We start from the raw sequence: 25,076 nt of genomic DNA, 5'->3' as shown, positions 1-25,076 counted from the left end.
GATCTATGACAAATAACAATGTAGTGAGTGACAACACAATTTTACGCTTTTAGTTGCCCTGTCAGTCTCCTGTTTACACGGTAATGTTAATTAGTCTTCATGCTATTGCTACATTTCCATTTATATGATGCTATTTTCCCGCTATATTCTGCTGCTGTTTTGCTTATAATATGCTACTTTTATGCAAATCCTTGTGCAATTGAAAGTGCTATTTTCCAGCATACTTCATATACAGTGAGACATACGTCATATAGACAGACAGGCATGTTCCGGGATAGCCTGCAAGGGATCCGGTCTGAAGATCGACAGTGTCTAGGTCGACAATGTTAGGTCGACCACTATAGGTCGACAGTCACTAGGTCGACATGGATGGAAGGTCGACAGGGTTTCTAGGTCGACATGTGCTAGGTCGACAGGTCTAAAGGTCGACATGAGTTTTTCACATTTTATTTTATTTTTTGGGATTTTTTCATACTTAACGATCCACGTGGACTACGATTGGAACGGTAAAGTGTGCCGAGCGAAGCGGTAGCGGAGCAAAGGCACCATGCCCGAAGCATGGCGAGCGAAGCGAGCCATGCGAGGGGACGCGGTGCACTAATTTGGGATCCCGGTCACTCTACGAAGAAAACGACACCAAAAAAAAAAAAATTCCTCATGTCGACCTTTAGACCTGTCGACCTAGCACATGTCGACCTAGAAACCCTGTCGACCTTCCATCCATGTCGACCTATAGTGGTCGACCTAAACATTGTCGACCTAGATACTGTCGATAAAACGAACCACACCCAGCCTGCAACATGGCGCATTCCTGTATCCAGTACTGTGGCAGAAGACAGGAAGGCAAAGCTTAGTGTAGATACATCGTTAATCGTTTACTGAAAGTTACTGAAAATAGCATGACTAATACTACAGTAGTACTGCTAGATTTCTGAGACTGCGCCCTTCTCCAACATGGCGCAGGAGTAACACCGCTAGGTCAGATTCACAAACACAGCTAAATTAGCACTCACCCAAAACAGTTTTATAATGCGTATATTATGTGCATATATACAGTATTATTGATTTATGGAATCATATTTATGAATATTAATATTTAATATAACATATATGGTTATTAATATATGGATATATTTAAATTAATATGCGTTATCATATATATCTGCAAATATATTATGTCAGGCTTACAAATTAATTGGCTGATAAATATATGCAGTCCTTATATATACATATGACATGAAATTATGAAGTTAAGATTCCTTAAAGAGAGTTCAAGCTTGAATATTACCGCTCTTTTTATATGATTCTTTATTTACAGGCAGATCAAATCGTACAGAATAAGATATACACAGTAGTGATATATATACTAATTATAATTATATTAAGCTATGCTATGTTTCCTTCGTTACATAACATAAAACAACATGACATAAGTTTCACAAACAGTTTCAATTATTATCATATTTATACTTGCAAGTTAAAGATTGCCATCCCAAGAATCATTCCTTCTGCATGTTCTCCATGACTTCTCCTCCTGACTGACTTCCTTCCTTCTCCTTCTTCTTCTCCCTCTCCCTCTTCCTTCTAACTCCTAACTACAAGTCTGGTCCTTTTATCTCATATTTTACCAATTCAAACTATCATATTCTCATAGTTTCCAATGGAATAGGTAATTATAGGTTTGTCAGATTCCAAGGTGTAATAAAACAAACATTGAACTGGGCTGTCGTGTCCTGTTCACGGAGGCATGGTGTCATAAAAGTGTGGTGTCCACACTGCCTTAAGCAAGTATAGTATTGTAAAATCTGGAATGTCTTTTCATCCAAAGTTCTGTTGTATTGACAAGTTTTCCTGGGGTCGGTTACACAATGTTTTATCAATGGATGTGATCTCTTTTCATAGTAGTTAATTTATACTCCCTAGCTTTTAACCTTCACTGGACAATAGACAAACCAGTAGATTCTGATCTACTGTAAGCACACCTGTGAATTCCAATGACCAACAGAGCTCTGTCACATACCTATTATCATTTATGGCCTAATACCTTTTCTCTACAATGACTCTTGATCTTACTGTAACCTCTCTGGCCTTATTTATGGCTAGAGCAGAATAAACCTGTTCCCTACACTATTTTTTACCATCTTGCTGTAAAACACAAATATACAGTATATCTATATAAACACATACACAAACCTAATTTCTTAAATCAGCTAAACATTACCTCATACATTCAAACTTATTTCATATCTATTCCTTACTATATATATCCACTATACTGTCCACTATGGTAACATCGCCTATTTATAATGAATTATATTTTGATTCAGACAACATCTATTGCCCTAATATTAGACTAAGTGCAGACAATTACCTATAAGGCAACAGTATATATAAATACATCCATACTGTACATTGAGAGAGATGTAGATATGAGAGAGATGTAGATATCTATATAAACACACACACAAACATTTTTTATGGGGGAGTTGTGTATATATTTTTACTAAATTGCCTATATGATTGCATACAGTAGAAGAGGTTAAAAAGATATTTAAATATAAACTACTACTAAAACTACTGGAAATTAATTAAAACCTAAGAAGTACAGATGTGTCCTCCTCATACAGCTTGCCTGAATAAGCCACGTAGCGGGAGATGCCTGGTGTAAGTGAGCTGACAGGTCCCATGCAACTCCGTTAGCGCTGGGCGTCTTTTTTCCCCGAAAATGTGTCTTATCTGCTTCGCTATGCGAATAGGACACACAAGCAGACTCTGCTGATTAAAATGATATGCGGTATTATTTGTAAATGAAATGGTATGTGTAGCATTTCGTATGCAGATACAGTCGCAGTTGCACAGAGAATATAGGCATGCCGCATATCATTTTAATCAGCAGAGACTGCTCGTGCGCCCTATTAACATCGCTTTGTGAAGACGATGCACTGTAATGGACAAAGACGTTTACCACTACCGAGTCACGCCACGGCATGGCATAACAAGAAGGGCTAGATGCATACCTCTCAACTTCTTTAAACTACAATGCTGACCCTTTCAAGCGGCGGAGCCATGCCTGCTGGGAAAGGTGGCATGGCCTGCGGAAAAGGCCCACACCCCCGGTTTCCGTCACTGTGGGGGCATGCCCAGCACTCTGTGAGCTGTTGGCATGCCCCCAGTCCCTCTGTCTCCTCTGAATAGACTGCTGCTCTTCTAATGAGGGCAGCGAGTGACAGGAGCCTCCCAACTGCCTCCTCCACCGTGGGACACTGCGGCCTGCGGGCGGGACAGCCCCCCCAAAAAAAACGGGACTGTCCCATGAAAGTCAGGACAGCTGGGAGGTATGTAGATGTAAGTGGACACATCTGTAACTGTGAACAACAGGTTATTTTATTACCAAAGTAGGTGCCCTGGCAACTGCATCTCTGTGTTCTGTGGTGTAATCACAGCACTGTTACGGTTAGCGTTCTTCAGAAATTCATACATGGCCTAAATAGAAGCAGTGATCATTTCTTAGTACACAGCACTGATCTGCGCGTATTGATACGGTGAGCCTGACAGTAAGCAAAGCCGAGGGAATGAGCACAATTTAAACCTATTACTGTATGTTCATGGACAAAGTCCATGTCTGAATCAGTGAATAGAATAGCATTGTCATGGGCAGAAGAGAAGAATTGTGTACTCCCTATGAAAAAAATCCTTCTCTCCAGAAATAACCTATTTTGTACATAAGAAAAAAACAACAACAAAACAACAACACCGGCCAAGGCCACTGATCTCCAGAAATAATTGGTTTACTCACCCAGGTGCTACTGCTGGAGGAATAACAAGGATGAACTGAAGCTTGGCCTGGTGGAGAGCCGTCCCGATGTGTGTCAGCATATGAACCAGCTCCCTGTGAGGTGGGAACACAAGATTCATCAAAACAGGATATACATGCAGGGCAAAGCGATCCATTTCCACAAATGTGTAGATACTGTATCTATACGGACAGACAGCAAACGTCCTGAGTGCAGGCTATACATCTACAACTGATCCATCAGGGAATCGGTAAAAAAACAGGATGTTAAAAATCCCTGACTCCCCAATCCCGATAATCAGCAAATCAAAGCATTCCAACATCTTACATTTTCCCAATCCCCTGATACAGGCATTGGGAGAATTGCCCCGATACTTTTATGATGTATGGGGTGCTAGTTTGCATAACTCAGTACTAATGAAACATAATACCCATGGAAAGAGAAATATGAGTGGGGAGAGGGACAGGGGAGGGCAACAGGAAAGTATACAATATAAAAGATGTAACATAAAAGATTATCAAATATAAAAAGCTAAACAATGCACAGCCTAAAGCTGAAAAAGGCAACACTGTATAAAGATAGTATGAATTGTACCCCTTCCAGATCGCCACCTATGAACACGGGTTATGGGCACATGAGCGAGCATAACCCGTGTTTTAGGTACGGTCTAAAAGGTGCAAGGGTTGAAATACCGGGTCCAGTGACCCGGTATTTCAAGCCTGTTCGTGAGCAGGGTTGAACACGTCTTCAACCCAGCTCATTGTGCGGTGTGAACGGGAGCTGGGCCGAAGCGACGGTTTCCCGTTCACTCTCTGTGTACTGGTGGCGTTTGGAGATCATGTGATCTTCAAGCACTGCCACATCACCACTGACACCACCAACCCTGTAATATGCCAGGTTGCAGTCAGCGGTAGCGGAGCGCCTGAAGCAGGTTGCACACTGGGAGCTCCTGTGTCAAGCTCCCATGTGCGACCCACCTCAGGCGGTCTGAAAAGGGCATTAGGTAACCTAAAATAAGATTTTTCATATAAAATAAAAATGAACAGAAAAGGAAAAGTAGCAAAATGTTATTATTTTGTTAACCATAATTGAGATTGTATAGCCATGAAGAGAACAGCTGTAAGAGAGTGAGTCCACAATAAGGCGGCACCAGGTGTTCACAGGCTGAAAGCCAAGATGCAACACACGTAGAGGAAAGACAGCAAAGAAGTATTTCCAGAAAAAAAAGATCTTTAATAACAGTGAGACATAAAGACAATTTGTGGTATTTTATGACTAGATGGGTGTGTGAATGCAGGCAGAGGGCATGCTCGTGCAGCAGTGAGTGCCAGTAAGGTAGTTAAGCCGCAAATTGCTACTAAAATGACTGGAGATTAGTCGTAAACATACTGAGGGCTTGCTGGTGACTCTGGTGTAAGGATAATAAACACGATGACTGCATGCGACTGGTCACATACAGAGAAAACACAGCCTACTAAAACTGCTGCAAGAGTGTCAAAGCAGATTCTATACTCTAGTGCACGTTTATTTTACATAAATAATGCTTCTTACTCAGGAGAGGAGAAGCCTGTACATATGTATCAGTGATGTGCGGTGGGGTGAGGCAGAGCCTAACGTAAATGCCAGAGGTTTGAATATATAAAGTACTAGCTGCAGTACCCGGCGTTGCCCGGGATTTTAAGAATGTCTGTTTACAAAAATAAAAGGAAATATTAAACACACAGTATAAATAACATTGTAGATAGCTAAATATCCGTGCTTTGCTACGGGAGGAGGATGGTAAATTAGAATGTTAGTTATTCGTTAATTTACATTGGTTGGAGTTCTAGTATATAGGCATATCTTGCTTCCCTGATGCACTTTGTGTAGTGGCCGGACCCCATTTTGTTCCCCCAAGGAACCCTGCTCTTCCCACTATACAACTCTCAGTCTGTGGCTTTCTGCTGCCTTCATTCCCCTCCTCACATCATGTCAGTGCCCCTGTGAAATTATTGATTTATTTAAAGTTTCTTATTTAGCGCTGCACATTATGTATCTCCCAGTGGTGCAAGTAAGCGGGTACGGAGTACCCTTAAGAATTTGGCAGTGGGTACGCAGTACCCACTACCACACACTTTGCCATTACCACAATTATAATGTTCCACAAAGCAACAAGACCATGGTGCTTGGCAGCATGACTGCTCCTCCCACTCTGTCAGGGTTACTGGGAGTAAGACAGTGGCTGTATTTTCCTGTTATAATAGAGGCATTACTATATATTGTTATTAAATTGGGGTCATTACTATATATTTCTATTATACTGGAGGTATCACTATATATTTCTAATATACTGGAGGCATTACTATATATTTTTAGCCTTGCCTCCAGATAAAAAATAAAAAATGGGTCTGTGTCATGTGGCCACGCCGCTAGTGTCATGTAGTCCCACTAGCAGCATGTGGCTACGCCCCCTCACAACACATGACCACGCCCATTTTTCAACACTCAGTACCACTAAGAAAATATTTCTACTTGCACCACTGGTATCTCCTGATATACTCTGTGCTGCTGGGGGACCGTGCTACCTCCACTATATAACTGTCAGTGTGTGGGTTCGTACTACCTCCATTCCCCTCCTCACATCACGTCACTGCCACTGTCACATGCAGCCCTGTCATCACTGACATATCATGCATGTCCTGGGGTGCTAGTGGTGTGTTACCCTCACAGAGTTTGTTTCCAGAGCGTAAGTCATATGTGTAGCAAGTTTGGTGTAAATTGCTCCAGGCATTCCGGAGTTATGCGGTCTGCTGAAAAACTCTGTGTTGCTGCCTCACCCCTAGGGGTGCTAGGCAGGGCCGGCTCCAGGCACGTTCGCCTGGAGCGGCCGAACAGGGCGCCGGCTATTTAAGGGCGGCTGCCCATTTCAAACATGGTGTCGGCCATCAGCCAATAAGAGCTCGCGGCCCGGCAGCAGCGGCTCCTGATTGGCTGCTGGGCCGCGAGCTCTGATTGGCTCGAGGACCGGCACCATATTTGAGAAGACCGGCGCCGGAGAGCAGCCGCAGCTCCGCAGACATCGCGCTGGGTCACGGGTGACTCTGGTCCGGGGGTTGAGGGCAGGATGGGTGTCCCTTGTCCCTGCTGCCGTAGCTCGATCTTGTCCCTGCTGCCTGCATGTAGCTGAGGTCCCGGGAGCAAAGCATTTGTGTATCTGGCAGCACTGGGGGTGGGCATTTTTGTATCTGGCAGCACTGTGGGGGCATTTATGTATCTGGCACTGTGGGGGTATATCTGCACTGTAAGGGCATATCTGCACTGTGGGGGCATGTATGTATCTGGCACTGTGGGAGCATATCTGCACTGTGGGGGTATTTATGTATCTAGCACTGTGGGGGCATATCTGCACTGTGGGGGCATTTATGTATCTGGAACTGGGGGTATTTATGTATCTAGCACTGTGGGGGCATATCTGCACTGTGGGGGCATTTATGTATCTGGCACTGTGGGGGCATGTATGTATCTGGCACTGTGGGGGCATATCTGCACTGTGGGGGCATGTATGTATCTGGAACTATGGGGACATATCTGGCACTGTGTGGCCATTTGTGTATCTGGCACTGCTGGGGGGCATGTCACGTGTAGCTGGCACTGCTGGGGGGCATGTAACGTGTAGCTGGCACTGCTGGGGGGCATGTCACGTGTAGCTGGCACTGCTGGGGGGCATGTAACGTGTAGCTGGCACTGCTGGGGGGCATGTCACGTGTAGCTGGCACTGCTGGGAGGCATGTGACGTGTAGCTGGCACTTCTGGGGAGCATATCATGTAGTGTTCCCGCTAGGCGTCTGTGGCTAGGCAATGCGTCTCAGTGCTCTGCATGGCGCAATGTGTCTCAGTGCTCTGCCTGGCGCAATGTGTCTCAGTGCTGTGCCTGGCGCAAAGTGTCAAACGTGCTGTGCCTGGTGCAAAGTGTCTAACGTGCTGTGCCTGGAGCAAAGTGTATAGGAGGTTCTACTACTGTGTGGTGTAATGTGAATTGCCACTATTATGTGGCCACGCACCTTCCCCACGAAGTAACGCCCCCGCGCACTGTCCATGCTTTGGCATGTAGGTATAGGAACAACATGCAATACAGTATTTACATAATTTTGCCCTCCTAACTTAAAAATGTGCCCTCCATGTGATCAGCACCCTGCCCTAAAAAGTGAACACTATCATGTGTATCTGGCACTGCTGGGGGGCATGTCATGTGTAGCTGGCACTGCTGGGGGGCATATTATGTGTAGCTGGCACTGCTGGGGGGCATGTCATGTGTAGCTGGCACTGCTGCGGGGCATGTCATGTGTAGCTGGCACTGCTGCGGGGCATGTCATGTGTAGCTGGCACTGCTGCAGGGCATGTCATGTGTAGCTGGCACTGCTGGGGGGCATATCATGTCTATCTGGCACTGCACATTATGTGTATCTGGCACTATACTGGAGACATTATGTGTATCTAACACTATACTGGAGACATTGTGTGGAAGGAACACTACTGTGGCTGTTATGTGTAAGGCTGCCAATTGTGTGTGTGCAAAGGGGGTGTGAAAATATATTTATTTATAGTTTGAGGATATGAAGTTATGAGGCCATGCCCACTTTTCCAGGAGGCCCCGCCCACTTTTCCCGGAGCGCGCGCCGAAGGGGGGGGGGGGGGCGCTTTTACATTTTCTCGCTCAGGGTGCTAGTAGGCCTGGAGCCGGCCCTGGTGCTAGGGGTATCTTACCCGCACAGTGTTTGTTCCCAGCTTGTAAGTCATATGTGTAGCAAGTAGAGATGAGCGCCTGAAATTTTTCGGGTTTTGTGTTTTGGTTTTGGGTTCGGTTCCGCGGCCGTGTTTTGGGTTCGAACGCGTTTTGGCAAAACCTCACCGAATTATTTTTGTCGGATTCGGGTGTGTTTTGGATTCGGGTGTTTTTTTCAAAAAACCCTAAAAAACAGCTTAAATCATAGAATTTGGGGGTAATTTTGATCCCAAAGTATTATTAACCTCAAAAAACATAATTTACACTCATTTTCAGCCTATTCTGAACACATCACACCTCACAATATTATTTTTAGTCCTAAAATTTGCACCGAGGTCGCTGTGTGAGTAAGATAAGCGACCCTAGTGGCCGACACAAACACCGGGCCCATCTAGGAGTGGCACTGCAGTGTCACGCAGGATGTCCCTTCCAAAAAACCCTCCCCAAACAGCACATGACGCAAAGAAAAAAAGAGGCGCAATGAGGTAGCTGTGTGAGTAAGATTAGCGACCCTAGTGGCCGACACAAACACCGGGCCCATCTAGGAGTGGCACTGCAGTGTCACGCAGGATGTCCCTTCCAAAAAACCCTCCCCAAACAGCACATGACGCAAAGAAAAAAAGAGGCGCAATGAGGTAGCTGACTGTGTGAGAAAGATAAGCGACCCTAGTGGCCGACACAAACACCGGGCCCATCTAGGAGTGGCACTGCAGTGTCACGCAGGATGGCCCTTCCAAAAAACCCTCCCCAAACAGCACATGACGCAAAGAAAAAAAGAGGCTTTTTACTGATATTTGGTGTTTTGGATTTGACATGCTCTGTACTATGACATTGGGCATCGGCCTTGGCAGACGACGTTGCTGGCATTTCATCGCCTCGGCCATGACTAGTGGCAGCAGCTTCAGCACGAGGTGGAAGTGGATCTTGATCTTTCCCTAATTTTGGAACCTCAACTTTTTTGTTCTCCATATTTTATAGGCAGAACTAAAAGGCACCTCAGGTAAACAATGGAGATGGATGGATTGGATACTAGTATTGGATACCTGCCGACTGCCGACACAGAGGTAGCCACAGCCGTGAACTACCGCACTGTACACTGGTTGATAAAGAGATAGTAGTATACTCGTAACAACTAGTATGACACTATGACGACGGTATAAAGAATGGAAAAAAAACCACGGTTAGGTGGTATATATTATAATAATAATACAATTATGGATGGACGGACTGCCTGCCGACTGCCGACACAGAGGTAGCCACAGCCGTGAACTACCGCACTGTACACTGGTTGATAAAGAGATAGTAGTATACTCGTAACAACTAGTATGACACTATGACGACGGTATAAAGAATGAAAAAAAAACCACGGTTAGGTGGTATATATTATAATAATAATACAATTATGGATGGACGGACTGCCTGCCGACTGCCGACACAGAGGTAGCCACAGCCGTGAACTACCGCACTGTACACTGGTTGATAAAGAGATAGTAGTATACTCGTAACAACTAGTATGACACTATGACGACGGTATAAAGAATGAAAAAAAAACCACGGTTAGGTGGTATATATTATAATAATAATACAATTATGGATGGACGGACTGCCTGCCGACTGCCGACACAGAGGTAGCCACAGCCGTGAACTACCGCACTGTACACTGGTTGATAAAGAGATAGTAGTATACTCGTAACAACTAGTATGACACTATGACGACGGTATAAAGAATGAAAAAAAAAACCACGGTTAGGTGGTATATATTATAATAATAATACAATTATGGATGGACGGACTGCCTGCCGACTGCCGACACAGAGGTAGCCACAGCCGTGAACTACCGCACTGTACACTGGTTGATAAAGAGATAGTAGTATACTCGTAACAACTAGTATGACACTATGACGACGGTATAAAGAATGAAAAAAAAAACACGGTTAGGTGGTATATATTATAATAATAATACAATTATGGATGGACGGACTGCCTGCCGACTGCCGACACAGAGGTAGCCACAGCCGTGAACTACCGCACTGTACACTGGTTGATAAAGAGATAGTAGTATACTCGTAACAACTAGTATGACACTATGACGACGGTATAAAGAATGAAAAAAAAACCACGGTTAGGTGGTATATATTATAATAATAATACAATTATGGATGGACGGACTGCCTGCCGACTGCCGACACAGAGGTAGCCACAGCCGTGAACTACCGCACTGTACACTGGTTGATAAAGAGATAGTAGTATACTCGTAACAACTAGTATGACACTATGACGGTATAAAGAATGAAAAAAAAACCACGGTTAGGTGGTATATATTATAATAATAATACAATTATGGATGGACGGACTGCCTGCCGACTGCCGACACAGAGGTAGCCACAGCCGTGAACTACCGCACTGTACACTGGTTGATAAAGAGATAGTAGTATACTCGTAACAACTAGTATGACACTATGACGACGGTATAAAGAAAGAAAAAAAAATACCACGGTTAGGTGGTATATATTGTAATACAATTATGGATGGACGGACTGCCTGCCGAGTTCCGACTGCCGACACAGAGGTAGCCACAGCCGTGAACTACCGCACTGTACTGTGTCTGCTGCTAATATAGACTGGTTGATAAAGAGATAGTATACAATACATACAACAATATACTACTATACTGGTGGTCAGGCACTGGTCACCACTAGTCACACTGGCAGTGGCACTCCTGCAGCAAAAGTGTGCACTGTTTAATTTTAAATTAATATAATATTATGTACTCCTGGGGGCTCCTGCTATAACAACCTGCAGTGCTCCCCAGTCTCCCCCACAATTATTATAAGCTTTGCCTTTTATACATTGATGTGCAGCACACTGGGCTGAGCTGAGTGCACACAGACTGAGTCACACTGTGTGACTGGCTGCTGCTGTGTATCGTTTTTTTTCAGGCAGAGAACGGATATAGCAGAGAACGGATATATTAAAATAAATAAAAGTTAACTAACAACAACTGCACTGGTCACTGTGGTAAACTCTGTCTGACTCTGCACAATCTCTCTCTCTCTTCTAATCTAATTTCTAATGGAGAGGACGCCAGCCACGTCCTCTCCCTATCAATCTCAATGCACGTGTGAAAATGGCGGCGACGCGCGGCTCCTTATATAGAATCCGAGTCTCGCGAGAATCCGACAGCGTCATGATGACGTTCGGGCGCGCTCGGGTTAACCGAGCAAGGCGGGAGGATCCGAGTCTGCTCGGACCCGTGAAAAAAACATGAAGTTCGTGCGGGTTCGGTTTCAGAGAAACCGAACCCGCTCATCTCTAGTAGCAAGTTTGTTGTAAATTGGCCCAGGCATGTGGGAGTTATGCTGTCTTCTGAAATATTCTGTGCTGCTGTCCCACCCCTAGGGGTGCTAGGTATTTCTAATTGTTTTAGTTGCCTCTGCTGTGTTTTAATACGCTTGTATGTAAAATTTCACGATCATAGCTTGTAAACTGTGGATTTGTATAGAAAGACAGAAGGACAAATTTTCGCTTTTATATAGTAGATATCTTCTTTGTATTCAAATTATTTTATAGCGAAAACTCTGGAGTAAATAGTCTATGGCAGGTGAGGTAGAGCCTCTTTTCTGCACGTCTCTAATCAAAAACTCACATTTGCAGCAGTGCATACTACTGCAGCTGTGTATAATGGCCGCATGAACCATTTGGCTCATACACTATATTGTGTGTAAATCTGGCTCTGGTGCAAGCCAGTGCCTCCTGAGCAATTTACCTCACCACACGCCCCTGATAGATTTATATATATATATATATATATATATACATACACACACACACACACACAAAGGTTGAGTATCCCTTATCCAAAATGCTTGGGACCAGAAGTATTTTGGATATCGGATTTTTCCGTATTTTGGAATAATTGCATACCATAATGAGATATCATGGTGATGGGACCTAAGTCTAAGCACAGAATGCATTTATGTTTCATATACACCTTATACACACAGTGTAGAAAGCAAGGATAGTGTAACCAATGGCGCAATGCTGCTAAGGTACTTGAAAGTTTAAAAATAAATGTCACCACATTTAGAATATACAATAAAACATAGAAAATATAAACCTCCCTAGTATGTTCAGCGCAAACGCATAAAACAAAGAAAAGGAATACGTCCCTGATTCAATATGTAGGATCAAATGTTTCTGTCTTGAATTCTTCGAGTGAGTGGTATTCGATTTGTATATCCCAATATGAAACAAAGAAATGACAAAAACACAAAACCAATGTGTAGTAATTCACATAGAAGTGGCAGTCTCAAAGAATAAAGGCGTGCATAAGTCTAGGTCCGGTGTACCCCACTCACTCAATAATAGATGGATATAAACGTATCAAGGTATCTTTTGTGTGATGTCCTAACGTATTCATTCACCCTCAAAGTGAATAATAAGGAATGAAGTTGAATGGCTGGTCAGATATGGAGCGTACCCCAAAACTCACAGAAGAGAACGGTGTGTGAAACACATCAAGGTATCTTTAAAGTGTATAGTTTCTCATGTACAGTGTACCCCAACTCACACTTGACGATGTAAAGTGAATCCTATGAAGGTATCTTTAGTCAGTCCTTCTCCTCCTTGGATATCAATCGTCGGACGAATCCCATATGTCCTCAGTATGATACGTAAAAAACAAAAAACAAAAGGACCAATGTGTAGTATGTAAATCCTCAACCACACAGTCAGATGCTATATTCAAGCTGAGTGATTATAAAAAGTAGCAGGCCCTGACACTCACAAGAGGAACAACCGTGTCCCAACGTATTACTATACCCTCAAAGTGAGTAATAAGGGATGAAATTGAATGGCTCATGAAATATAGAGCGTACCCCAAAACTCACAGGAGAGGGTGGTGTATTAAACACATCAAGGTATCTTTAAGGTGTAAAGTTTCTCATATACATTGTACCCCAACTCACACTTGACGATGTAAAATTAATCCTATAAAGGTATCTTTAGTTAATCCTTGTCCCCGACATTCATAAAAGCAACACACGTGTCAAGCACATCAAGGTATCTTTAAAAAGGTGTAACGATCTTCATATATGGCATACCCTGACTCACACATAGGGATGAGGCACCATTCCCATCAAGGTATCTTTATGCTGGGTGCTGGAAACTTCAAGTCCACATCACGATTTTTCTTAAAAACATAAATTTATTGGGCTGCACAAGAACTCCACAAACTCCGCCACAGAGTATACAAAATTACAAAAATAAAAATAAAAAATTAATCCCAAAGGGAGTCTAATTCACAATAAAAAGTTAAAAACAAATCCACCAGAATTTAATCGAAGTGAAAAAGATGAGAAAAGATGGCTACTCACACTCCTAGAAGTATATTCAATGAAGTCAGGGTATGCCATATATGAAGATCGTTATGGGATTCGTCCGACGATTGATATCCACGGAGGAGAACGACTGACTAAAGATACCTTTATAGGATTCACTTTACATCGTCAAGTGTGAGTTGGGGTACGCTGTACATGAGAAACTATACACTTTAAAGATACCTTGATGTGTTTCACACACCGTTCTCTTCTGTGAGTTTTGGGGTACGCTCCATATCTGACCAGCCATTCAACTTCTTACTTATTATTCACTTTGAGGGTGTATGAATACGTTAGGACATCACACAAAAGATACCTTGATACGTTTATATCCATCTATTATTGAGTGAGTGGGGTATGCCGGACCTAGACTTATGCACGCCTTTATTCTTTGAGACTGCCACTTCTATGTGAATTACTACACATTGGTTTTGTGTTTTTGTCATTTCTTTGTTTCATATTGGGATATACAAATCGAATACTACTCACTCGAAGAATTCAAGACAGAAACATTCAATCCTACATATTAAATCAGGGACGTATTCCTTTTCTTTGTTTTATGCGTTTGCGCTGAACATACTAGGGAGGTTTACATTTTCTATGATTTACCTTATACACACAGCCTGAAGGTAATTTTAGACAATATTTTTAATAACTTTCTGCATTAAACAAAGTGTGTGTACATTAACACAATTCATTTATGTTTCATATACACCTTATACACACAGCCTGCAGGTAATTTAATACAATATTTTTAATAACTTTGTGTATTAAACAAAGTTCGTGTACATTGAGCCATCAGAAAACAAAGGTTTCACTATCTCACTCAGAAAATTACGTATTTCTGAATATTTGGATAAGGGATACTCAACCTGAGTGTATGTGTGTATATATATATATATATATATATATATATATATATATATATATAGAAGTGGACATGTAACCAATACTAACAACAAAAATGTAAGTATATCAGTAAAAAAAAAAAAATACTCCTTGTCAATAAAACCAGTGTCACCAGCAGAAATCTGGCTTTGCAATACTTATATTCTTACAGCGTAAATCCGAGCTCTAGAGACAATGAATACAGTATATTAGGTACATAGCAGAGACTATTTATAGCACAGGTTGGTTGCGTCTTTTGAAATGCATATGGCATAACTTCCACTAATGAGAGTGAAATGTACAAACACATTAGCAAAGCAGAGGTTTTTGTGCTATAAAACATATGGAGCACGGAACGGGAAGTCACAGCTGCTTGGTGCTCGTCATATGCTGTTACACCTCCGTTCCTGTTTGACAGTTGCTTTTCAAGTATTGAGTGTATTTATATATGTTCTTAACCAGGTTTCAGGATTACAGTGCAATCAGGGCCGGTTCTTGCCCTTGCGGCGCCCCGGGCAAAAGTTAGGGGCGTGGCTTAACATGGGGGCGTGGTCAGTCACGCCCCCCATTTGTAGCGCCGCTGGGGAAAAAAAGAAAGAAAAAAAAGTATACTTACTGTACCCCGCTCCTGTTTCCAGACCCTGCAGACCGGCGCCGCTCTTCTCCTCGGATCTATGGGAGAGACGTCAGTCATGACGTCTCTCCCATAGCACAGCATAAGCGCTAGAGGTCAATTATGACCCCTAGCGTCTATGCCACAATGCTGTGCGGTGCGCGATGACGTCATCGCGCACCGCACACCAAAGGTCCTCTCCATGAAGGGAAACTAGACGCTTAGCGTCTGATTCCCTTCAGAGCGGGGGAGGACCAGCGCCACGAAGGGAAACCAGACGCATAGCGTCTGGTTCCCTTCTCACAGCGGGAGGGGGGGCACAGCGGGGGGACACTGCTGGGGCGCACACTGACAGTGGAGGATCTTGCCATGGTGCGGCGCCCTCCTGATGGCGCCGGCGCCCTCCGGAAGGCGGCGCCCCGGGCAAAAGTCCTGCTTGCCCGTGGCAAAATCCGCCACTGAGTGCAATATCCACTCATTGTATGTATGGAGCTCTGCCAAAACTATAGTCTTACTTATATTAAGCAACCCTAGAGAGTTAACAAACCAAGGATGTGCTGCACTAAATGCATTTTCCTTGGCTATCACAACAGCTACGTTTGACATAGAATATCTTTAAAAAAAATTAAAAAAAATATTTTAGATTAGTATTGTCCTTAAAATTCGTTCATACACACACATACTGTATATACCTATTGTCTACTGCCTGCTCTCCAGAGACTCAACACAAAGACCTAGCAACTGTTTTCAGCGAGGTACACACTATACAATAATTCTACCAATTTCCCAATAATCAAATAATTGGCCTGTTTTATCGAATAGTGCGTATGAATGAATGTTTCAGAGTTTTACTGATAAACTGGAAAAATCACAATCACAAACACTTTTGATTATCCAATCGGTCAGCTAAAGCTGGGTACATACCTAAAGCTAGGTACACACTATACAATTATCTGCCCAATCTGGTTGGTTGGAATTAAATTCTGTGGAGCGTCAATTGATCATTTGCTCCCAAACACTGGACAACATTCATACAAATTGGTAAAATCCATTTGATTTAACCAATTTATCTGAATGACCATTTTTGTTTATTTTCCAGTGTTTGTGAACAAATGGTCGATTGTCACTAAAGCTGGGTACACACCTACAGTATACAACCGTCGGCTTTCGTTTTCAAGCCATTCGTTTGATATCGGACGAGTGTGTGCTCACGTCTGATCACGTTTTGTCAGAAGAAAACCAGTCGAATCGGAGGAACAAATCTTCTGTGCATTTTAATTGTCATCCGATTCAACGGGGCCAGGTCGGACCAAAAGTGCTGTATGTTTGCACCTTCGACTGTTCTTACGTTTGTACACCAAACCAGGTCCGCCTCTGTGGGCGTGCAAAATTAAACTCAGTTCAGGTAGCAGTGTGTGTGTGTGAGACGCTCCTCTTCTTGTAAGCATTCGCCCTTCAGTTTGTTCTGCACTGCTGCATACATCCTTTCACCGTTGCCCCACCACGTAAACTGCAATCCAGGACTCGCTGGCATGTGCAGTTTTGCAAATGCCAATGCGCACAGGGATACACCCTTTTAACCTTTTCCCCGCCACATAGTGTATACTCCAAGTGTGTTTTCAATACCAGTATAAACTATATCAGGGCTTGATAACATGTGTAGTTACACAACCTGCTGTGATAGAGGTGTCCTCTTACATCTTTGTTATGTGCGCTATAAGTCGCGTTATACATAATGTGTGGGTGCCGTGTGACTAGGGAGCGTCGAGCATCCTTTTTTTGCGTTTTCCCCTGCGAAAATGCGTCTTAGTAACAAAGTAATGCACGAACAGCTTCTGCTAATTAAAATGATATGTAGCATGCTTATAGTCTGCATGACTGTTACTGTATTTGCATGCAAAATGCTGTGCTACAGTGTTTTCCTGGAACCCCGGGTGTTTGCAGGACAGGGCACAACAGTTCGAGTGCCCCGAGCTAAGGTGACCTGGGTTTAGGGCTGGACCAAGAGGAAGCCCAGGGAGGTGTTGGGACACAGCAGGTTGTCTCTTTAATGTTGTGTCAAAGATTGCAAAAACAAAGGAAGAAGAAAGAAGCGTTTTTCTGTTGGATGCACAGGAACCACAATAATGGTTAAAATAACTATTCTTTATTGGATATATATTAAAATTATGGGGACTGGTGAAATATTAAAATATAGTGTGATTAGAAGAATAAAGTGTGAAATAAAACTACAAGTAGTTTTATTTCACAGGTATTAGCGCAAGCGCTCCCAGCAATCAGGCACACCTGTGCCACACTTTTATAAAGCTCGTTAGGGCAAGGGCTCAGGGCTCCAGATGCCAACAAGTGGCCAGGCGATAGAGGGCGGGCCAGTGGGTTAGAGACAGGGAGCCTGAGATTTTATACATGCTGCTTGTGAACTGGTGCCTAATTAAGGTACCCATTGAAACTTGCTGTGAAAACTCTGTTTACTATGCTGTGGAAATAAACGGTCTGCATTTCTTTCATACAACTGTGTCAGCGTCTTGTCTGGTGGAAGGTCGCTTGCTAAAATATATTTATATATATATATGTATGTATAGAGTCACATGCCAATCCCTCGAAATGAGGTTGGAGACAGAACCAGCACTCTGTGTGATTTTCAAAACAGATCTTTACTTCAAGTTGAACTTCTCTCATAGAGCAATTACATCGACATCAGCATATATCGACAATAGCATATACTCATCGCTTTGCGGTAATATTTCATCACTGGCAAACTCCCAAACAGCCGTTTTCGGTAAGTAACCTTCCTCAGGGGAACAACAAGGCAAAGTATCAAGCTGCCATGTCAGAAAGTGCTTGCGTGTAAAGATCTGTTTTGAAAATCACGCAGAGTGCTGGTTCTGTCTCCAACCTCATTTCGAGGGATTGGCATGTGACTCTATTTACCTCTATTTAACCGGACACCTGCTTTTTCTAATGGAGAGTGTCAGTGCGGCTTCCCGGAACTTTGTTCTGTGATTTGGCTATATGTATGTATATATATATATATATATATATATATATATATATATATATATATATATTTAAAGAGAGAGAGAGAAAGAGAGAGAGAGAGAGAAAGAGAGAGAGAGAGAAAGGAGTTCCCTTTAACTGCGCTGACTTCTGTTACCTAAGGTGCACCTTTAACCCCGTTAGTGGAGGTTAAAAGAACGGATAGATACAGAAAGATACCTTAGATGCGCTAGTATAGTGTATTATCTGTGTATATAATTATTAAAACACTTTTTGCAAATGGTCACTCAATATTACAATATTAAAATACAATGATTAGGAAACTACCATCACATTGGATACCTAAAAATGTATTTTTGGAATATTTCACATTTTCAGGACTTTTTCATATTTTACCATCCATGTGGACTACAAATGGGAATAGTAACCTGTGCGGAGCGGAGCGAGGCACCTTGCCCGAAATATGGCGAGCGAATCGAGCCATGTGAGGGAACACGGTGCACTAATAAGGGGTCCACGTGCTGAAATGAACATTTTGACACAATTTTTTTTAAAAAGCCATGTCGACCTTTTTATGTGTCTAGCATTTCGTTGCCGACCCTGTCAACTTTTTGACCATGTCGACCTTCTGACTGTCGTCCCATTTATCCATAACCATTTCATCTTGTCTTTCACCATTTATTCACCCTGTTATCACAAGCAACTGGTCACCTTATTTATTAAGTAGTAATTTCACCATTGCCAGGGTTGCTATAACGTTTACAGTCAAATAAAAATAATATTCCCTTCAGCCCTGCTACATGATACCGCCTTTGGCAATGTGCCACCCATACAGAAACTCTCCTCTGGTGACATGCTGCACACAGTTCTACTGTATAGGTAGGGTTGGCTCTACCATTAGTCTTAGGGCATATTTGCCTACCCTCCTGCATTCTGCAGGTGACTACCTGAAATAGCAGCAATCTCCCTGACTCCCTGAATATAACAGCAATCTCCCTGATTGCATCCTACCCCCATTATGCAGCTGTTATGTTCTTGGGGAGGGGATAAAAATTAGAGATACATACATTCAAATGGGATCATCAGTGCCATTTCCCTGCATTGAAGATAAGGAACAATGATCCCTTTGGCTACATGCATTTTAAATCAGATTTCTCGTGGCCGCTTACTGTATATGGAACCTTTTGTAAAACACTATACATGAACAAATCCTGAATAATATCAGTGTCTTAAACAAGTAGATCTTACCAACTTTGGGGCTCATTTACATATGGATGTAAGTCATTTTCATGACACGCCTCTCAGATGTCGTAGCAGAGCCGTAACTAGGTGTGTGCCGATGGTGCCTTGCCCACAGCGTAAATGCACTGAGGGCGCACCATCGAGCATCACACCCGCACGGCCGCAGATTCACTGTTTTAGGCGGCGCCGCCGCCTGCGTCCCGCTGACGGCGGCACCGCCTGCGTCCCGCTGAAGCTGCTGCCGCCCACACGACTGTGTCCTGCTACTGAAGCCGTCACCCGCCCGCCCGTGTCCCGGTGAAGCCACCGCCCGCCTGCCTGTGTCCAGCTTAAGCCACTGCTGCTGCTGCTGAGGTCCCACCAGCGCTGCGGCTGAGTTCTCTGCCTGTGGACAGGAGGAGTCAGGAGCCGCTACAGCACATAAGTGCCTACTCAGACACTACACTTCACTACAGTACACTACACTACAGTATATTACACTACACTTCACTACAGTACACTACACCACACCACACTCTAAAAGTGGGGGGTGGGTGCAAGGGGGAATCTGCCTGCCGTACTGTGTTAAAGGGGGACTCTGCCTGCCATAATGTGTAAAAGGGGGACCTATCCTGCCGTAATGTGTAAAAGGTGGGCTCTGCCTGCTGTAACGTGTAAAAGGTGGGCTCTGCCTGCTGTAACGTGTAAAAGGTGGACGCTGTCTGCCGTAACATGTAAAAGGTGGGCTCTGCCTGCTGTAACGTGTAAAAGGGGATGCTGTCTGCCGTAACGTGTAAAAAGTGGACGCTGTCTGCCGTAATGTGTAAAAAGGGGATGCTGTCTGCCGTAATGTGTAAAAAGAGGCTCTACCTGGTGTAGTGGCGCTACTGTGCGGTGTAATTTGAATAATGGAGACTACTGTGCACCATTATATGAATTGGTATTATTTTGTGCCCACACCCCTTTCCCGTGAAGCCACGCCCCTATATTTTTTGCGCATGCCTACGACTCACACTGCCAACAGTTTGCGTTAAAGGGGGGCGCCGATGCCGTTTCTTGCACACAGCGCTAAAATGTCTAGTTACGGCACTGTGTCGCAGCGCTGATAGGTGTTACATTCAAAATCTTTCTGAAATGCTTTTTCAAAAGTAGGCAAGTATTTCTTATGGCCTTCCATAGAGAGAGTGGGGGATATCTTAGGATAGGGTGGAGAGAACTTGGGAAGAGAGGGCAGCCACTGTACTATTTCAGGGTGTTGTTTCATGAAGCAGCCTTCTTTTGCAACCCGCTGCTTTATGTCGCTATTTCTGGTCTATTTAAGAACTCTGTTAAGAAATATGATTTGATAATATGTTTTAATGTCCAGCAATTGAAGACCACCCATCTCTTTTCGGCGTTATTTATTAAACAAGGAGGGACATGATGCGAACAGTCAAATGATTGAGTAAGACATGTTTGTGATCCCTTCAGTTTCCAACAGTAATTTTTACACCTTTACAGTGTTTTTCTGTTTTTGTTTTGTTTTTTACTTTTTTATTTTAAAACAGTAGGGACATAATGTTATAGGACGTACTGTGCTGGCGCAGGTTCCGGTATGAATGGTCGACAATGTTAAGGTCGACAGTTATTAGGTTGACAACTATTGGTCGACATGGACAAATTGACACATGAAAATGTTGACATGAATGTTTGGACTGTTTTTGGTGTCATTTTTGGTGTAACATGACCAGGAACCCCAATTAGTATACCGTGTCCCCTTGCATGGCTCGCTGTGCTCGACACAGGTTACCGTTCCCAATCGTAGTCCACGTGGATGGTAAAGTATGAAAAAGCCATGTCTACCTTTCCATGTGTCGACCTTTCATGTGTCGACCATTTGTCCATGTCGATCATATCAATGGCAGCAATTAGTGGTCGACCTGAGTGTCGACCATCTGAACGGATACCGGTGGCGCATAGCTTCCAAGTGTTTGGTGCTAGGAAACACAAAAGGGTAATTACCTGTTAGATAAATACTATAACTGCTCTGGGTTCCTGTCTATAGATAGACAGTCATTAATTAGACACTATATGGTCGACAGTCAAAAGTCAGAGTCAAAAGTCATACAGAGCAAAAGTCAGACACACAAAAAAAAGTTTTGTTTTTCTGTGTTTTTTACAACTTTTGGCTCATTTACTATCCATATCACAAACTACCTTTTAGTAAAGTTGTGGAGAGTGAAGCGGAGCGAGACACCGAGCCCGAAGCATGGCGAGGCAGCGAGCCCGCGAGGGGACTAATTTCACCAAATTTGGGTTAAAAATGTTTAAAAAAAAAAAAAAAAAATTGTGTCTGACTTATGACCCTGTTGGTCTTTTGAATGTCTGACTTTTGACCCTGTCTAGCTTTTGACTGTTGACCATTTAGTGCTTAATGACTGTCTATCTTTTAACTGTCTATGAGCTATACCACACCCAACTGCTCCATACAGATGTGTCCTCTTACATCTTTGCACCATGCGCTACAAGTCGTGTAACACATATCACATTACAGGTTGAGTATCCACTTATCCAAAATGCTTGGGACCAGAAGTATTTTGGATATGGGATTTTTCCGTATTTTGGAATAATTGCATACCATAATGAGATATCATGGTGATGGGACCCAAGTCTAAGCACAGAATGCATTTATGTTTCATATACACCTTATACACACAGCCTGAAGGTCATTTTAGCCAATATTTTTAATAACTTTGTGCATTAACAAAGTGTTTCTACATTCACACAATTCATTTATATTTCATATACACCTTATACACACAGCCTGAAGGTCATTTAATACAATATTTTTTAATAGCTTTGTGTATTAAACAAAAGTTTGTGTACATTGAGCCATCAAAAAACAAAGGTTTCACTATCTCAGCCTCACTCAAAAAATTCCGTATTTCGGAATATTTGGATATGGGATAATCAACCTGCATAATAAAATAAGCATGCTGAATATCATTTTAATCAGCAGAAACTGCTTGTGCGTTCTATTACACTACTTTGTGTCTTTTTTTTTTGCGTTTGGGAACGAAAATGTAAAAAAAAGACTATCGGCTTAACAGAATTCCACCACGGCATGGCGCGACTTCAAGGGCTGTTTAGCGTGACTGCAGCAAGGATGTAATAGAAGAAGACACATCTGTAGGTTTCCCCTGATGATGCTGAAAATGTCCCTGGGCACGTTCCCTAGCACCTTAGTATGAACTTGCATGATTTATTACACCACATTACAGTGATTGGGTCCATTCCCCTTTTATAACGATCAGTTCAATGAGTTAATAGTGCTAGTAAGATGCAACTTATAGGTTGTGATATTTCAGATCTGCAGATAAATATATTTAGCATATTTCTGTAAAGTAAAATGTTTTGCATTTTAGATTTTAAACTAGTGTATAGCAATTAATAAGGGTATATCTATTTTTTCAATTACTATTATTATATATTATTTCTAAGTTGCTATAAAGGTTTCCTAGCACCATACAAGTAGATAAAACGGACTACAGGAAACATGCTGTAAGTCAGAGGTTCCCAAATGTTTTTGAGTCACGGCGCCCTAGAGTACCAGAATTTTTTTCAAGGCACCCCTAGGCCAAAAGTTTCTAATTGAGAAATCTAGAAGAAGAAAAAAATTAAGTAAAATGTGCTTATACGTCATCCTTAGGTTCAATTATGTGGTGAGGTACAGGATTCACTTCTGGTTGTCCACATGTTTTATGATTGGCAGCCACCAGCACTGGTTTATGGTTGACCATAAATATTTTAATTGGTTCTTGACCACCAATCCAAGGCACCCCTGCAAGTGTCCCGAGGCACCCCAGGGTGCCACGGCACACAGTTTGGGAACCACTGCTGTAAGTAAATACAGTATATAAAATCACAGAGATAGAGTGAGCAGTTTGCATAATTTAGAGAACAATAGCACCCCCAGTGGATAAAGATCCCCAGCGTTATCTACACCCACCCCTTTAGTGATACAGGTTGAGTATTCCATATCCAAATATTCCGAAATACGGAATATTCCGAAATACGGACTTTTTTGAGTGAGAGTGAGATAGTGAAATCTTTGTTTTTTGATGGCTCAATGTATACAAACTTTGTTTAATACACAAAGTTATTAAAAATATTGTATTAAATGACCTTCAGGCTGTGTGTATAAGGTGTATATGAAACGTAAATGAATTGTGTGAATGTAGACACACTTTGTTTAATGCACAAACTTATAAAAAATATTGGCTAAAATTACCTTCAGGCTGTGTGTATAAGGTGTATATGAAACATAAATGCATTCTGTGCTTAGACTTAGGTCCCAACACCATGATATCTCATTATAGTATGCAATTATTCCAAAATACGGAAAAATCCGATATCCAAAATACCTCTGGTCCCAAGCATTTTGGATATGGGATACTCAACCTGTAATAGATCCCAGTGACAGAACCCCAACCCTCACCCACAGTGTCAATGGACCGCCCACTGTTTAGTGCCCAGCCTCCCCATGTGTGACTAGTAATGAGTAGTTTATTATTTCAAATTTATCCAGCCCCGCTTCCATACCTTATGGCAGAGCGTGGGTCACAGGTGAGTCATCATCAGGTCCCCCTCTGCTGCAGATAATCTTTCTACACACAGAGATCAACATAGTTGTGCTGTGGGAGAAAAATGTTACCCTCTACTCACTTTTAGTTCCGGTGCATGCACCCTGGAATGCCACCAGCACGGCATTCTGGGGCGCAATATCTGGAATGATGACAGCAGTCACGGATTGGGAGATCACTCCCTCGGTGGCTGCAGCAGCAGGAAAAAATCCATTCAGAATAGATAGAGAAGCAGCAGGGCATGTCAGATGCATGGCATATGACCTGGTCGGGTAACGCACTCCTGACTGCGAACGTATGAAGAGTTTCAGGAAGTATTGTGGCATCTAGGATGAGATGGCTGGCAGGAGGTGATATGGGAGAGAACACAAGTCCAGGGAAGATATGTCAAATTTGGGTTTTATCGAACATAACTGGCAGCGACACTTCTTCTACACATATTCCCTCATAAGAAAGAAAAAAAAAAAAAGAGACCCAAGGAAATAAACTTGGGGAGTCTTATGGGGAGTGGAAGCAAAAGGGAGGCGACGGTGGGTGGAGTTACATAGAAGGTGTGATATTGGACATGGAGGTAAACCAGGAGATTTCTAAACAGTAATTTTGGTTAATTTATTTATCAGATGACACAGCTCTGTACTAATCAGGCTTTTCTTTTCCTTCAGTAGAACTGTGATTAACCAGTCAGTCCCACAGGAGTAGGGAGGCCAATCCCGGGCCTTTTTTTTCAATGCCGGGTATCGGGATTGAAAAATGGTCAATCCCGGGATTCCCCGGGATTGGCTCTCAACTGTGTCTGGCCGT

General features: G+C 42.8%; 1 protein-coding gene across 1 annotated transcript in view; it reads right to left on the bottom strand.

The window, feature by feature from the left end:
* The window catches only part of CHID1 (chitinase domain containing 1), a 990,316-nt gene that overhangs the window by 656,096 nt on the left and 309,144 nt on the right, over positions 1 to 25,076 (bottom strand). Inside the window, exon 8 of the mRNA XM_063944762.1 lies at positions 3,797 to 3,889. Within this exon, the coding sequence (XP_063800832.1) occupies positions 3,797 to 3,889 (93 nt within the window). The remainder of the gene's footprint in view (positions 1 to 3,796; positions 3,890 to 25,076) is intronic.

This window comes from Pseudophryne corroboree, chromosome 11 (assembly GCF_028390025.1).
Source record: "Pseudophryne corroboree isolate aPseCor3 chromosome 11, aPseCor3.hap2, whole genome shotgun sequence".
NCBI lineage: Eukaryota > Metazoa > Chordata > Amphibia > Anura > Myobatrachidae > Pseudophryne > Pseudophryne corroboree.
The sequence above is the reverse complement of the archived record's forward strand: the minus strand, read 5'-3'. Positions and strand labels throughout refer to the sequence as shown.